The following is a 15866-nucleotide window of genomic DNA, read 5'->3' on the forward strand; positions in this document are numbered from 1 at the left end:
AATGTAACATTCAGTTTCTAAAGAGGGCTAAAAATTAGCTGCATGGATTATGCTGCTATTGAGTACTTCTTACCAATTATATGCTAAAATCTTTATATTTTTTTAATGTTTTTTTCTGTTTCTATGGCAAAGTCCCCCATAAATACCAGAGAGAAATTGTTCCTTGCTAATATCATGGAAATACAGAAATCAAATATGCACTAAATGTGAGAAGGTTTCAAGATCTGTAAACATGCTGAAAAACAGTGAGAAATAGCTATATGTCCCCCAGATTTGTCTTTCTAGAGTGACCCTTACAGGTTATTATTGGGGAAAAAAAATGGTAATTAACATATTTTTCTTAAATGTAAACATGACCTTAAAATTCATGCACAAAACATCTACAAAAACTCAATTATCTAATTTCCAGTCATGCAAACTGATATTCTGTGCTACACGTTATGACACAGACTGACTAATATACATATAGCTTTTTACTCCACCTCTCGATAGTTGTCACTGATTCGATCCAAACTGAGGGAATACAAGAGGTCTCTTCCTCCAACGAACAGTCGCTCTTGATACTCGTCCAGCAGCATAATATGAAGACCAAGATATCCAAATGGGCTATGAAAGACTGACGTCCTGTTTAAATCCCAGAGCTCTGAAACACAATCAGAGTGTGCATGATAAATACCAAACAGCTTAGCTTTCATGGCTTCATTTTCATATCCTCCTACGGAACTAGACAACAAGTTGTGGGACATTAAAATGCTAATCATATAATTTTGGGGTAAGAAACAGACATGAAACACCTGGGAACAATTTCCAAAATAAGTCAGCTTTCCAGGAGTTTTGTGTGTGAATCTTTATATAATAATCTTTGTGCCCAATATTTCATGAGATGGGGGGGGAAATAGGTTTTCTCTTTAACATTTTCTGAAAAGGCGAAAACACTGCTTATAACATTAACTGCGAATAGAAAAAAAAAAAAATAATGAATGAACTGTTGGAAATTGAAAAAATTCCTGCAAGTTTTCTCCGTGTCTTTCCCTTAGCCATATCAAACTGCAGGTTTTTACTGTACATACTACGCTGTTCTGGTTTTGCATTTTGAGGGGGCTGGAGTTGCTTGTTTTAAGCCAAGCACTCTCTCCACTCAGTTCACTGAAAATATTGCCTCTAAATTCAGTTAGAACAGCATGAAATCTGTAAAATGCATATTCACAATTTTCCAAGTGATCACCGCTTTTGTCAAGAAATACAGTGACTAGATAAGGAAAGTGGAGGCTTAGCTGCACATGATCCAGGCTAAAGTCATTTCCACAGAGAAATAAAAATTCATCCTGGGTAATGTTGCAGAAACTTGGAATCAGGCCTCAGGAAGCAAGAAAGAGTCAAGCACAGGGGTCTTTCTGCACTCTTGAGCAGATGGTGCAGAGCGCAGCCTGGCTTGCAGCAGGCCTGAGAGGCTGAAAATCATTTTGCTGTCAGGAAGAATTGAAAGAAGTAATTACAGAGAGTACTTTAGGACTGCCTCCAAAACAGTGGAGCTGGGACTGGGGGACAACAACTATGTTCCTATGTCTATATTGTGGTCATTCTTTTCATTTTGAAGAAACAAAAATCACTCTTGGTAAAAGCTATTAAATTCCTTTTAGCTTATCCTCACAGTTATCACTAAACATAACTTTCCCAATTGTGTGGATGTGGCCCAGCATCTAATGTTGGGAGAAGTAGGGTTCTTCCAGAGCTAGTGAAGACAACAAACACGCCCTCATCCAGTTTGGGGTGGAGGTTCCAGCTTTTGTGCCACACCAGCAGCTATGTTAATTCGTCCATGCAGCACCTTGTCAGCCACATAGAGGCCACAGCTCATCTTCTGCAAGGGGACTGCTCCTACATGCCAGAGAAGGTCTTTGCACAAGTCTGTTGCATCCACAAAAAGATTTAGCATGACCAATTTTCCTCATGAGATACCCTACTTATATCGTAAAGTATAGAAAACACAAAAAATATTTTGAGACAAAGTAAGAAATTTAGCATTCAATAAGGATAATATTTTAATCCAACAAATTGCCACAATTTCATTTTAAATTATTATTTATATATTGTGTGTGATGACAAGGAAATGTAATAATAAGATAAATGTGTTTTGTTCCATTTTTTACTTGGTTTGATTCAAATCAACAGAAGCTGAGAACAGCTAGTCTCTGGAAGCTGTTTCTCTAGATGAGAAAATTTCTATTAAAGGAGTCATACTAGAAATTCAGTCTTGCAACTGATTTTTTTTCCTGAGCTATATTCAGAAAGAACCTATTGATTAACTAGCTGTGGACAATAATGTTATTACCTAGGCTTTGCATAATTTACTTTTTTTCTCTGTAGAGGTCAAACCACTTTGTACCTCGGTATGATTTGCCTCATTTAACAATGGGAAAACTAAGTCACTGAGAGGAGCACCATGATGAGCAGAACGAGAGCCAATTTGTCGAAGCTTTGCATACTGACCAGTGAACATATACCCATTATTTGACAGTGATACACTCAGCAGACAACTATAACACATAGTAATGTGGAAATGGCATTTTCAAAGCAAGCTTCTTGTCAAGCAAATCCCTCAGACTGCTGTTTCAGAAGAACATTACTTGATTGTGTTCAGATTAGAAATGGAGTGAAAGCAGAACTAGAAATATTCTTTTGGTCCTAAATAAAGCTACTCTTTATTTGCAAAAATGCAGAACATCCAATATGTTTTATATTTGAGTCAGTCTTGGAGTTAAAAGAGTTGCATTTTAAATTATAGTTACATGCAAGGCACAAAAGGATACTGTGGTATCTTTCCCTGATTTATCTCCATGTTGTCCTGAAGGCAAATTTTTCACAAATGAGACAGTATTTCTTTACATAGATCAGAGATATCACTCAATGACCTCAATGAGAACACAAGGCACAATGAACAGTCCTCTACCTGATCTTGTACGCTGCTAACTACTAATTTAAGACTCAGTCCTGCCAGGTACACTTACAACTCTCATTGTCTTAAATGAAAGTTGAGAATATAAAACATTTTTCAAGATGAAACTTGTAAAAAGAGATATATCTAGGACCACCTCCAGCAAAGCCATACAGGCATATTTTTGCTGTAGGGGTAGAGACAAGCACAAAAGCAAACCTGGCATCTGGAATGGCTGGAAAACACCAAGCAGTGAAACATGAGGAGAAATTTTGTAACAGAAACCCAAATGTACTAATACTATGTAGTTTATTTGAAAGGCAATAGGATTCCTGGGCATTGTACGGTATCTGTTTTATTAGGATAGGGCAGGCAAATAAAATACAGCACCTTCTGAACATCAGGTAAACAGGTGGGACATCTGAGAGTATAAAATGGCACTAGATGCCTGTCATTTCTAGGCAAGTGAATCTCACCACCATCTGTCTTGATGTAAATGACCCAGGTGTTCAAGCAGCAGAACTTCATTCATGTAGTGCTATGTCCCTTCAGCAAAGATGGTTGGTTTTGATATAGTACTACATGAATGCAGGTATATTGCTTCCAGACTTGAGCTGCTGCAGCCACAGGCTGTAGAGCCTTCATACCCATTTAGTGAATTGTTAATTCATGGGTCATTGCTCTTTGCAGCATTTAGATACCCCTGGCTATTGAAATCAAGGCACAACTGGGAGTGAGATACTTAAATTGAAAGCTTAAAGTGACTCTCACAAAATCTACCTTTAGTTACCTTGAAGAAGCTCAAGTTTGCAAGGGTTGCTTTGTGACTCTAGACTCCTCAAGGTGTCAGAGTTGTGCTCCTGGTCATGACAACACCCTTAATTTGAAAAATTCAGTGGATCATACCTGAACTTGATCATAACCAAAGAAAGAGGTTGTCTTCTACCCAGTACTAGGATTTAATGACTACATTTATGCTTAGCATATCTAACACACAAGATCAGGTGCAACTGCAATCTTCTTTGAGAATCTGGTCAGAGAAAATTTAGTGCTGCCCAATGTATTTAAAATATTCTAGTGGCTAAATCGGTCACCTGAGAAATAGCAGACATGAGTTCAATTTCCTTTTCTAAATGGATTGAAACCCAGATCTTTCTCTTTCCATAAAGAGATCTAATCACAAGCTATTACCTACTGGATTGGTGGGCAAGGATGGATACTTTTTCCATTTCCTGTTGAAGCTGTGCAAAAAAATATTCAGGCTTCAGAAGAGCGAACAAGCAGTAGCATGGCTCTAATTTAGTAGTTAAATTGCTTTTCTGGGAAAGAATTTGTGTCTGTAGTGCACAAAATAGTCAGTACCTTTTTTTGGGGGGTGTTTTTGTGTAAATTAAATAAACTGTTCTAGCATGTGGACTAGAAACATTCTGCTCTTCTCTCACATGGGAATGGCTAAAGATGTCACCTTTTTATTGAGTTTCTCTAGCTCTCTGTGACAAAAAGCCCTTCCTTTATAAAGATCTTGTGTAAAGAGGTAAAAAGCAAGAGAAAAAGAGGATGAACTGTTCAGGTAGTATACGCTGTTACTGCCTAACACAAGACAAAAGAAAAAAGACCATTCCTACTCCTATCTTTTGGTAAAAACAGAGGTTCAAGTTGCCTCAGTGTACTGATCCCCAAATTTGAGAAAATGTTACTTATTTTTGTACTATAGTGTTTTGCCATTTTAATCTAAAAGCTCAACACTATAAATAAAACTGCACCGTAACAGTATAAACAATATTTTACTCAAAGAAAGGACTACTTCAATATTTACATATTCCTATATGGCACTTCACTTACTTGTGGGAGCCTTAAAGCAAGTTTGGGATGCTAGGCTACATTTTATAAGAGAAAAAAATCTTATTTCTTTTTGCTATAAATGCTGGGAACAAACCTGAAGGTTTCTTCTATGTCTGCCAGAGTTTACTGGTTGAATATTCAGACTGATTTTGCTTACCACACTTTCTCTTATATCAAATCTACTTTGGTGAACATATTCATATTAAATCTTCTTTGACAAGAAGAATTCTGTTAGCTATTTGTCAAGCAATGTTAATTATATTCATAATAGCTTCAATTTCTTGAATTATTTAATAATTGATATTTAATTATTTCTAACTTCTAAGACTGTGTTAAAGCAGTCACTTCTCCTATTACCAAAAAAAAAAAAAAAAAATGAAGTCAACCTTTTAATATCCTATTTTGATTATTTTAATATAAATACTTGATAACTAAAATACGTTTGGGACATTAAATTCAAAAACCTCATTGTTGCTTCACAGCAGCAAGAGTATAGAAAGTTCTCCTGTATAACGTGTTCTCAGAAATTAAGCATGTGTTGAGTAAGATATAACTTTCAACTTTGAATATAGACAAATATCACTAAAGATGTTTTTTTGGTTTGGTTTGGTTTTGTTTTTTCCTCAAGGAGTGAAAAAGCTGCTGTTGCTTGGCTCTGTTTTTCATAGCATTACATCACCACAACTGCACAAATCTATTGCTTTTGCCCTTTTTTGCCCTCATAAAAAATCTTGGGTTCCCCTTTTAAATTCTGCAGAAGTATAGCCTCACCTCCCACACTACTTCATTCTTACAGAACATTCTTCTGGCAAAGATGTTTTCCAGATGCAATCACTGACAAATGAGTCTGGCACTCTGAACATTTTGAGTACATAAGGTGGACATCTCAGTGCTGCTTTCCAGGAAGGGGTAATGACTGGGGTTGCCTTCTGTTCTCATCAATAATGTAAAAGGCTAGAGATATAAAATCTAGGTAATGTTAACACCTGAATGACGTTTTTGGTTTCCAATTTTCAGCATAGTCTTGAAATACACATATTTGAGTAGAATAAGTTTTACAAGAATTTTGTGAGGCTTCTGTAATTTTAGTTAATTCAGCTTTTTGCTACATAACTGAGAAGTGATAACCAAAATCTGCTTATATGTGACAAGAAAGAGACAGAAACAAAAAGGAGGAAAAACAAAAAAGAGACATAGGGGACTGTCCGAAATATCCGTGACAGTCTATGAACTACAGTTTAATAGTAAGATCAGGCAATGCAACTATCTTTCAGTTTTAAACCACCAGTACTTCAAGGTAGATTTTTATTCAAGGATACTCTAAAGAGTCATCCATCAGGAAGACAAAAATATAATCTTACAAGTGGTTGGATCTTTCTAACAAGGTTAAGACCCCTAACTGGCAATATTCTATATTGCACACACACAAATTATGCTGCTGAATATGAGGTAATGCATTAACAATTTTTACTTTCCTGTGCTCACAGTCATCAGTCATCTATATTGCTGCAACAATAATTATAGAGTCGTGATAGTGATTGATAGGTAACAGAAGGACACACTAACTCAGGTGAACCAGCAAGCGACTGAACCAACTGAGCAATGGAAAACAGGACAACGTAAATTGGCCAGAGATAGCTGAAGTTAATAGTGTTGCATGAGATTTGCTAGCAAAACCTGAGCCAAGAACTTTAAAGGCAGAATTAATCGGAAATAGCAAACTCCCAAACAAAAACCTTGGCGGTAGTAGTGCTAAAAGTTACCACTATACTTTTAAAACACAGCTCTCAAGAGGTTTTAGTATCTTATTTGGGGAACATGAATCAGTAGGAGATAAACTTGAAAGGCTGTGAGGGATACTGAAGTCTGAACTTTCACTGCTTGAGGTTATGTCTGTGCGGCTGCCAGGCAGATGCCTCAGAAACTTGGCAGGGTAGGAGACAGAAAGCAAAGTCTGGTAATAACAAGAAAACCCCATTAGTCCATAACTATTCTCACATGGTTCAACCTCTGCTCTTAACAGCAGGTGAGTTTGACTATCTAGCTATATTTGGAGAATCTAATTGGCTTCGTGAAGTGAGCTGGTGCAGCAAAATCCATGAATAATTTTGTTTCTTTGGTGCTCTTCCTCTGAATGTGTTGGATCTAGTGCTGAAGCTTAAATTACAGTGAAAACTTCAAACAAAGAACTTTCCCTGTGAGTTTGTTTAAATTACAGAGGCAAAAGTTTCTGAAATTAAAAGGTACGGTTTGGGGAGGCAAGAATATTTTCAATCTGTGTGCAATACAAAACTCCCCTCTCTTTTTTTTTTCTAAGAATATTGGAAAAACCTATAACTGGAACACGTAATAAATCATAGGGCATATTTTTGTTTCCTCTAATTCTGCTAACCTTACAGCAGAAAAATTTCAGTGGAACTCGAAAGATTTTAACACAGTTAATCATGTTAGCTCATGTCCTAATTCTTAATATTTCAATATCAAATTATGATATGTCACATGTATACTTTAACATCTAACAAGTTTTTCTTCCCTGCTGGCAAAATAACATAGTGCGTTAATCCCACTGTAACTGATCTGGCTTCAGTTACTAAACAACAGAAATAAAACCATTACAAATCTACCAGGGCTTGAAGTATTGATACGCTACATACTACTAAAAAATCAAAGTATATACTCACACAATATTTCATAATGTTTCTAGTTTTTGCTGGAAACTTCTACAGTGTACACTAAATTAAAACCACACATAATCATCATACTAGCTGGGTTTACTGTAATTTTAACATGAATTTCTATAAGCAAATATCAGTCCAATAAAAAATACCTGATATTCAATTTAATGTTGCTAATTCTGAAAAAGAAATCCCATGCAGTGTAATAAAAATCTGTTTTGTTTTGTTTTTTAATCTAATAAAACCTGCATAGTAGTGATGACAAATTTACAGACTGTATTAGAATAAAACTTCTTTGTAAATTGGCCGAAAACATTTACAGTACTGCTTAACAGTGGTCTATGTTGAATGCTCTTTATATTCTGACAGTAATATATGTGACCCTACCACTTTCTGGATCTCATCATTGATTTTCATTACAGCCATAGTAAGCTACTATGGTTTCTGATATAAGGCCTAATTCAGAGCTCATCTGCCATTTTTCCTAGTTAAGTTCATTAACTTCGAGCTAGATAATTACACTAATATACATTAAATAGATGTGAAACAGTATATGAATAATAGATATTCTCTTGTATTTTATCTGAACCTAAGAAACAACAAAGAGGGAATCGACTCAGAATGAGAAGAAACCTTCGTAATTCCAATATTAAGATTTTATTCAAAGGATAATTCTTTTCATGCATTTACAACGTTTTTAATGATAATAGTTAGTATTTAATAATATTAATTCAGTCAACATTTATTTCTGAGGATTTATGTTAAGCTTACTATACTGATTTTACATCTATTTCCAGTTAGCTGGATTTGGCTTCCCAAGTGATGTGCCATCTATTTTTTTGATTAATTTTGGAGTTTGATAGCAAATTTTGGCATGAATTCAAACAAATTTTCTATGGTCAAGTTGACATACTCCTTATATCAGGGTCTCTATTATCAAAAAGCTATTATTTGGCTTTCCAGTGTGATTTTTATCAGAAAAAGGTACACACATCCTTGAATTGTTCTCTGACAATACAGCTCAAAATTGGGGTCGTGATACAAAATATTAAACCATATACATTGCTTATGCAAAATGGCATAATACCATTGCTGTTACAAGTTCCCAGGTCTCAGTCAAAGATAGTGTAGATATTTACTCATGTGAGCAATATTACACCAGTATAATGTGGCTGCCTAAAATTCTCTAGTGTCTTCAAACCTTAATTATCCTTATGTCTTTAATAAACATTTTGGGCAGATGATAAGTGATAACGTTGTGTATAATAAAAAATAATTTTTAATGTTGGATTTTTTTCTAAATGTGCAATACATGATAGAAACTTTCAGAAATGCGATTGTCTATGAAAACATTCCATCAGAAATATAAATTAGAAATTTTTAATATGAAATTATTCCAGTCTAAGGATGACACAAGCATCCATGAAATAGTCTTTGAGCACATTATCCACTTCATCCTATGTACTTCTTAGGAAGCAAGAATACAAATAAATGTCCTCTTTAAATTATACTCATAGAAGATGTTTCAAATTATGTTTAATACCTTAATAGTGTTAACAAGTGAAAGAACTGATTTATAAAACTCTTGAGTTTTAGAAGATACATGTGGTTCAAATAATCACAGCCATCTCCTGATGAAACACAGACAATCCAGTCTCTTGAGGACTTGATTTACTAAGGTGTACTACTCACTACATGCCTATTACCACACCAGTCTGGGAAGGATAGAATTCTTCCTATAGAGAGATCCAGTGTTTTGACAGAAAGAGAATCTGGTGCTTTCATTTAAAATAAAGATGCCAAAAGTCAGGGTTTTATGCTGTTCAAAATGACTATTAAATTTAATTTCCTTTCAAAAAGATGGATAAAATTCAGCTATCCCATGTGATTTTCAGGGGCATATGCTCTTAGGATGGCATGTGATTGACAGTATACGTAAGGCTATCTGGAATCATCAACATGATAAAAAACAGAATGGAGGAGAAACTAAGCATTGCAAGAAAAGCAAAAGGCAGAGGGAAAATTGAGATGGAAATAACTAAAAATATGAATGTAAACCTTCAAGATATTGTTTTCTGCCAAATCAATTACAGCAGATGCAGAGTTTGAGATAGTATTCCATGCATAATTTTAGAAAGATTTGCTACAACTCACACACTGAAATAAAAGCACAGCACAGCAACAGTGAATGAAAATGAGTGCATTGTTACCCCAAAGTCTGTTCTTTTTAATTGAACAGAAAAGCTTCTCTGGAAATATTTAATTCACGGGAAGGAGACAATATTCAGCTGCTAAACCTCAGTGTCTTCAGAAGACCTACCTAGTTTGAGTTAACTAGCACTAACGTATTCATGATTTGTCCTGCTTTTCCTGATATATCCCAAATGCTTCTAAATATTAATGAAAACTGAATGCATTAAAGGTCTGTTTTTCTGGCTTTATTTTAATTATGCTACCTTTTTATTATGAGACATATTTTTATGAAAAAAATTCAGGCTCCTATATCATAGGCTGGAGATGTCATATTCAGCTTTTTTTTTTGTTCAAAGTTAGGTGTCTGGTTTAAGATACTTATCCAGCTGACTTTTTTTTTTTTTTTGGTCAGAACAAGAGAAAGAGTGATTCCCAAATGTGATTTTAATACCCCTTTATAAAATAATCTAAACACATATAATCTAAAATTAGTCATTTCTATACTCCAGATTTTAAGGATTTCTACTAAGTTTTAGAGACAAGGTTAAATGTAGATGAATTCCACCCTAAAATGTATTCTATATATAAGCTAAGACTGTACTTTGTCAATGTTTGCAATTTTAAACACTGCAATGAAAGGCAATTCACTGAAATAACTGTCTTTAAGAACCCTTGTTGTCTCTACTTCTCCCACATTATGCCTAATTATCTGTAAAACGCTGGTTATATTAAATGACTTGGAAGAAAGAGACAGGGAAAAACTTCACTTGAATAACTTGAGACTTATTTGAAACCTTTCAGAATCAATAACACTTTGCAAATATTAACATTATAAACCAAAGACAAGCTTCTGCCATTTGACTTTGAGCCAGTAGAACTAACCAGATTGATTTCAAGTAGTCTAACTGGAGAATAAAAGTCAATATTAGGCAGCTATTAATGGTCACATAACTACTATGAATTGTACTAGGAGCCACTGCATATTATCGCATATTATCCTTAAACCTTCACAGAAATGTGCACCCATCCTCCCACCTTTTCCTTTTTTTTTTTTTTCTTTTTTGTCCCCACACCATTTGTTTCTGGCAGATTTTGCAAGGAAAGGGAAATCTTAGTGTTTGTTTAGAAGTTTATTGTACATTTGTCATAAACATTTGTTTTTTCATGGCAAACTTGTGCATCTAATTGAGTCAGACATAATTTGTGCTCCTAAACCTGTCAGATGCTTTTAGAAAAATGATGGTAATAAAAGCCCTGTCAGACTGTGGAGAAATCTACATGTAGAGGGAAGAAACAGTCTCCCCACATTATAAGTAACATCTCTATATCCTCCTTTGACCTGATGTTAACCATAAAAAACCCCAACAATTCTTCTCCCTTCAAAATGGAACATGTCTCAGTATGACTCTGTCCTGATTCATTTTGCACAGTATGTATAAACAGCACACAGTTATAAGGTATTCCTCCATTAGTTCTTTCTTCACTGTAGCTTTAGAAATTCACCTTCATCTTGATGCTTGGTTTAGCATTGGGGCTTAACTTGAGATGTTATGAGGTCAACCTGTCTTCTTATAGCTGACTTTACAGTAGGTAAAACATGAGATAATTTCATTAGAGCCTTTATTTCTCACAAGGTCTATTGAAACTATGGAAAAAAGGGGTTGATACAATGGATTCATTTTTGTATATTAGTTATGCAGAAGCCCATAGTGATCTAGGGATTAGATGTCAGAATCATCGAATTATAGAAGCATAGAAGCATAGAATCATAGAGCAGTTTCTGTCGGAAAGGAAATTCAGAGATAATGTGGTCCATGGCATGGATAGTGACATCTTCAACTAGATGAGGTTGCTCCAAGTCCAGTCCAATCTGACCTTGAACATTTCCATTGATGGGGCAGCCACAACTTCTCTGAGCAACCTGTTCCAGTCTCTCACTAATTTTTCTTTATATCTAATCTAAATGTATTTCAGTTTAAAATAATTACACTTTGTCACATCACTACAATTCCCACTAAAAACGTCTTTCTCATAAGCCCCCTTTACATACAGAAAAGCCAGAATAAGGTCTCCCTGGAGCCTTCTTTTCTCCAGGCTGAACAACCTCAACCTTCTGAGCTTTTCTTCATAGGAGAGATGTTCCAGCCCTCTGGTCATTTTCATGGCCCTCCTCTGGACCCTCTCCAACAGGTCCACGTCTTTCCTGTACTGGGGATTCCAGAGCTGGGCACAGTACTTGAGGTGAGCTCTCAGGAGAGTGGAGTAGAGGGGGAGAATCACATCCCTCAACTTGCTGGCCATACTTCTTGTGATGCAGCCCAAGATACATTTGTGTTTCTGGGCTGAAAGTGACCATTGCTGGCTCACCTCCAATCTCATCCACCAATATCCCCAAGTTCTTCTCTACAGGGCTGCTCTCAATCCATTAATCCCCCAGTCCATATTGATGATGGTAATTGCTCTGACCAAGGTACATGACCTTACACTTGGCCTTGTTGAACTTCATGAGGTTTGCATAGGCCAACTCATCCAACATGTCAATGTCATTCTGGATGACATCCTGTCCCTCAAGCATATCATCTGCACCATTCAGCTTGGTGTCATCCACAAACTTGCTGAAGTTTCACTCAATCATACTGTCCATGTTTCTTATGAAGAAATTAAATAGTATTGGTCCCAATAGAGATCCTTGAGGGACACAACTCTTACTGTGTTATGTACAGATGAACCCTGCAAAAATATACAGCCCTGGACAATCCTTTTCTCTAGGAACTTGCAATCTAACTGAAAGACACAGCCAAAAAAAGAAAACAAAAGGAAAGAATTACTGTTATGAAGGTGGAAAAAACGAGAGAATAATAATTTACATATTTAGAAAATTCTACAGTATTTGTATATAGCCCTGCATGATTTGCCAAGATATTCAAGATGTCTGTGTAACTATTGGACATTTCCTATTTCGAATGCAAGTACCATCAGTGACACACAAGGCTATTCTTCTGTGATGAGAATTTGCCCTCAGAAAGAAAAGAGCAGAACACACACAAGGTATTAGATCTGAGAGGGAATATTTTTCTGGCACTGAAAGAATTTTTAAAGGCTTTGAAAAACGCTTCCATCCTGAACTGGAATAAAACATTAAAATACACAATATTTTCAAACATAGAAAAAGCCTGTTATTTGCACACTGACATGATAGAAATATTTTAATAACTCTAGATAGTTTATTTTGATAAAAACGTTTCATATTTTTATTGCAAATAAATTAATATTTCAAAATGAAATGTTATTTGAGAAAATAGTCTTAATTTAAACATGTGAATATTTTTCCCAAAATATTAATCAATTAAAACATTCAATTTCTATGGTTTTGTAATGTTTCATAGAAGAAAAAAAAATCAGAAAACCAAAACCAAAATCCACATAGCCAGCAAAGAGCTTCTGCATACTTTTAATTACCTCTAAAACAAAATGAACTTTTGGAAAAATAGTGTGTAATTAATGAAACTGTTATGGATTTTTATAGTAGTATGTAGAGATGGAAAGATGTAGGGAAGGCATGTAGAAGAAAACATTCAGAAGGATTACAAGACAATTTCTAATTGTTGACTTTTGAGATATGAAGACTACTTTCAAAATTAGCTTAAATTTAAACATGAAAACTTTGAAGATATTATATTATAACTATATATCCCAAGTACCGTATGATTGAATCTGACAGAAATGTTTTTGTTTAGAATACAATAGAAACAGAAACTTATATTCTGTACATTATTTATGAGCCTCAGACTATCTGAGGACATGTTAATTTTGTAATACATGCTGCATCTTTCACCAGTACTTATCCATCAGAATACAATTCTCCATTCCTGATACTATGGAAAATTTGTAAAAAGAACATCAGGAACTGTATGAAATAGCTTGTCACAGAATAATATATTTATCAAAATGTCGCAAGTTAGTACTCTTAGGAATGAATAGGTCCTAAACATATATTATTTAACTGAAAGCTATTTAATTGTTTATATTATATTTCATTAATACTTTACAGGAAAATGTTACATTTAAGTAATTCTGCCACTTACTATATAAGCTTAACTGAAGTTCAAGGGAATTTTCTCTATTTAAAAATTGAAGAATTGGGAACATTTAATTCTATTCTGTCTCTTGTAGGATATTATAAAATAGCGTGTGGTCTGAAGGCAGTGAGACAGCTTTCTTTGTCAAGAAAAATTTTTAAAAAGGAAAAGTGTTAGAAAATGTTCATTGGTGTAAATGTATATGTAATATATCTAGTTTATTCAGTCCAGCTTTATTCACAGAAACAGATATTATCTATATAAAGATTCTGATTTCAACATACTCTCTTGCAGAGGGATGTATTCATCAATCTAAGAGTTGGATGAACACTAAGATACCACATGGTCCATGATGTGTGTTATATTTGTATCACAAGAAAACCGAATGAAAATGGTCTTCATTGCATCTTTTGTAATTGTCTCATCCACTTGTTCAAGTAGAGTGTAAGATAAGTATAAAACATTCTCTCCCCATTTTACATGGTTGGAAGCAATGAAAGATAAAATTGCTAAAACATAGCACAACTGTATATACTTGCTCTTGAAAGAAATTTAAAAAAAAGGAAAAAAAAAAAGAAATCAGCAAATACTTCAATAACAAGATATGGAATTGTGTTGAGTCATTTAACAATATGGATACAAATAATGTGACAGATCCATTAGCTTCAGAATAATCTGCAAAAGTGAGCACCAAAACTACTATTATATGAACCAATTAAAAAAAGATAGGAGGAAGCATTTGACAATCTACTCTCGTTAATAGCTATGCACTAGTTCGAAAACGATTAATTGTCTTCCAGGTTATTTCCCCATCTCCATTCTCCTTGATAAAATTTATATTAAAGAACAGAGTTTTCTGTACTCACAGGATATTGATACAGGTCATTAATTGGATGTGTCACCTTTCCAAGTAAAATATTTCTCCATAATAAAAAGACAAAAAAAGAATATTTACATCCATTTCCTACAGGCATCTGAGGAACATATTCTGTGACCCATAGAATGTGTATTTGTGTACATGTGTATATGTATGTTTATACGTATATTTAAACTCCTTTGCCATTCAGGACTGCCTCCCAAGTGACTCTGTCAATCAGGTTCCTAGGCAGGCCGATGTCTCCCCTCCAGAAGTCCAAGGGAACAGTTCTGCTGGTCCCCGTCCTTACTTCCCCAAGAACTGGAAACTCGATCATTTTGTGATCCTATGCCTAAGAAAGCCTCTAACCATCATATCACCCACATGTCCTTCTCTGTTCACAAACAACAGCTCCAGTGGGTGCCTTCCCTAGCTGGCTCACTGGCTAGCTGTGTCTACACACTCCAGGAACCTCCTAGACTGCTTACTTTCTGCTGTGTTGTATTTCCAGCAGAAATCTGGTAAGTTGAAGTCCCCCATGAGAACAAGGGCTAGTGATCTTGAGACTTCTTCCAGCTGCCTATAGAATATTTTGTCTGTGTCTTCATCCTGGTTAGACGCTCTATAACAGACTCCCACTAGGATACGTGCCATGTTGGCCTTCCCATTGGTTCTTCCTCACAAAGACTCAACCTTATTGTCACCATTATTAAGCTCTAGACAATTGAAAAACTCCCTAACAGATAAGGATACCCTACCACCTCTCCTTCCTTGCCTCTTCCTTCTGAAGAGTTTATAGCCATCCATATAATGAATAATCTCTAAACATTGTCACAGTGCTAATTTAAAATTACTTATTTTCTGTGCAAGTCTAGCCTGGTGCTTCTATTAATGTCATTTGTCAATAACTATTTTCTCTGTAGTTATCAGTTCTTTTGTCCATGACCATCATCTTTATCTCAATAGCTTTAAAAAATGCTAAATAGCTATTGAAAACAATTACTTTTTTCTTCCTTACTGAATTTAGCATTTTGCTAGTTCATAGTTCAGTTAGGTCAACGTCTCTGTATCAATTATTTATTTATTTCAAAGAGCTTAACTTTTTGGAATTTGCCCTGCTTTCTTTCTTGTTCTTTTTAGATGAGTTATAAAGATCAGAATGCAGGGCCGTCAGAAGGGTTCAGTTTCACTGTGGATCTGTTGATGGGTTGCTATGAGTTTACATGTGCCGTTATAGTACGGCAGAAATATAGATGCTGTCTGTACTGAAATCTATTAGAGAAGCG

At 35.1% G+C, this 15866-nt stretch overlaps 1 protein-coding gene across 1 annotated transcript in view; it reads right to left on the reverse strand.

Annotated features, from left to right (window-relative positions):
* Positions 1-15866, reverse strand: part of SEMA3E (semaphorin 3E) — a 143788-nt gene that overhangs the window by 70002 nt on the left and 57920 nt on the right. The window contains exon 2 of the mRNA XM_065858361.2: positions 483-643. Within this exon, the coding sequence (XP_065714433.1) occupies positions 483-643 (161 nt within the window). The remainder of the gene's footprint in view (positions 1-482; positions 644-15866) is intronic.

This window comes from Patagioenas fasciata, chromosome 1 (assembly GCF_037038585.1).
Source record: "Patagioenas fasciata isolate bPatFas1 chromosome 1, bPatFas1.hap1, whole genome shotgun sequence".
NCBI lineage: Eukaryota > Metazoa > Chordata > Aves > Columbiformes > Columbidae > Patagioenas > Patagioenas fasciata.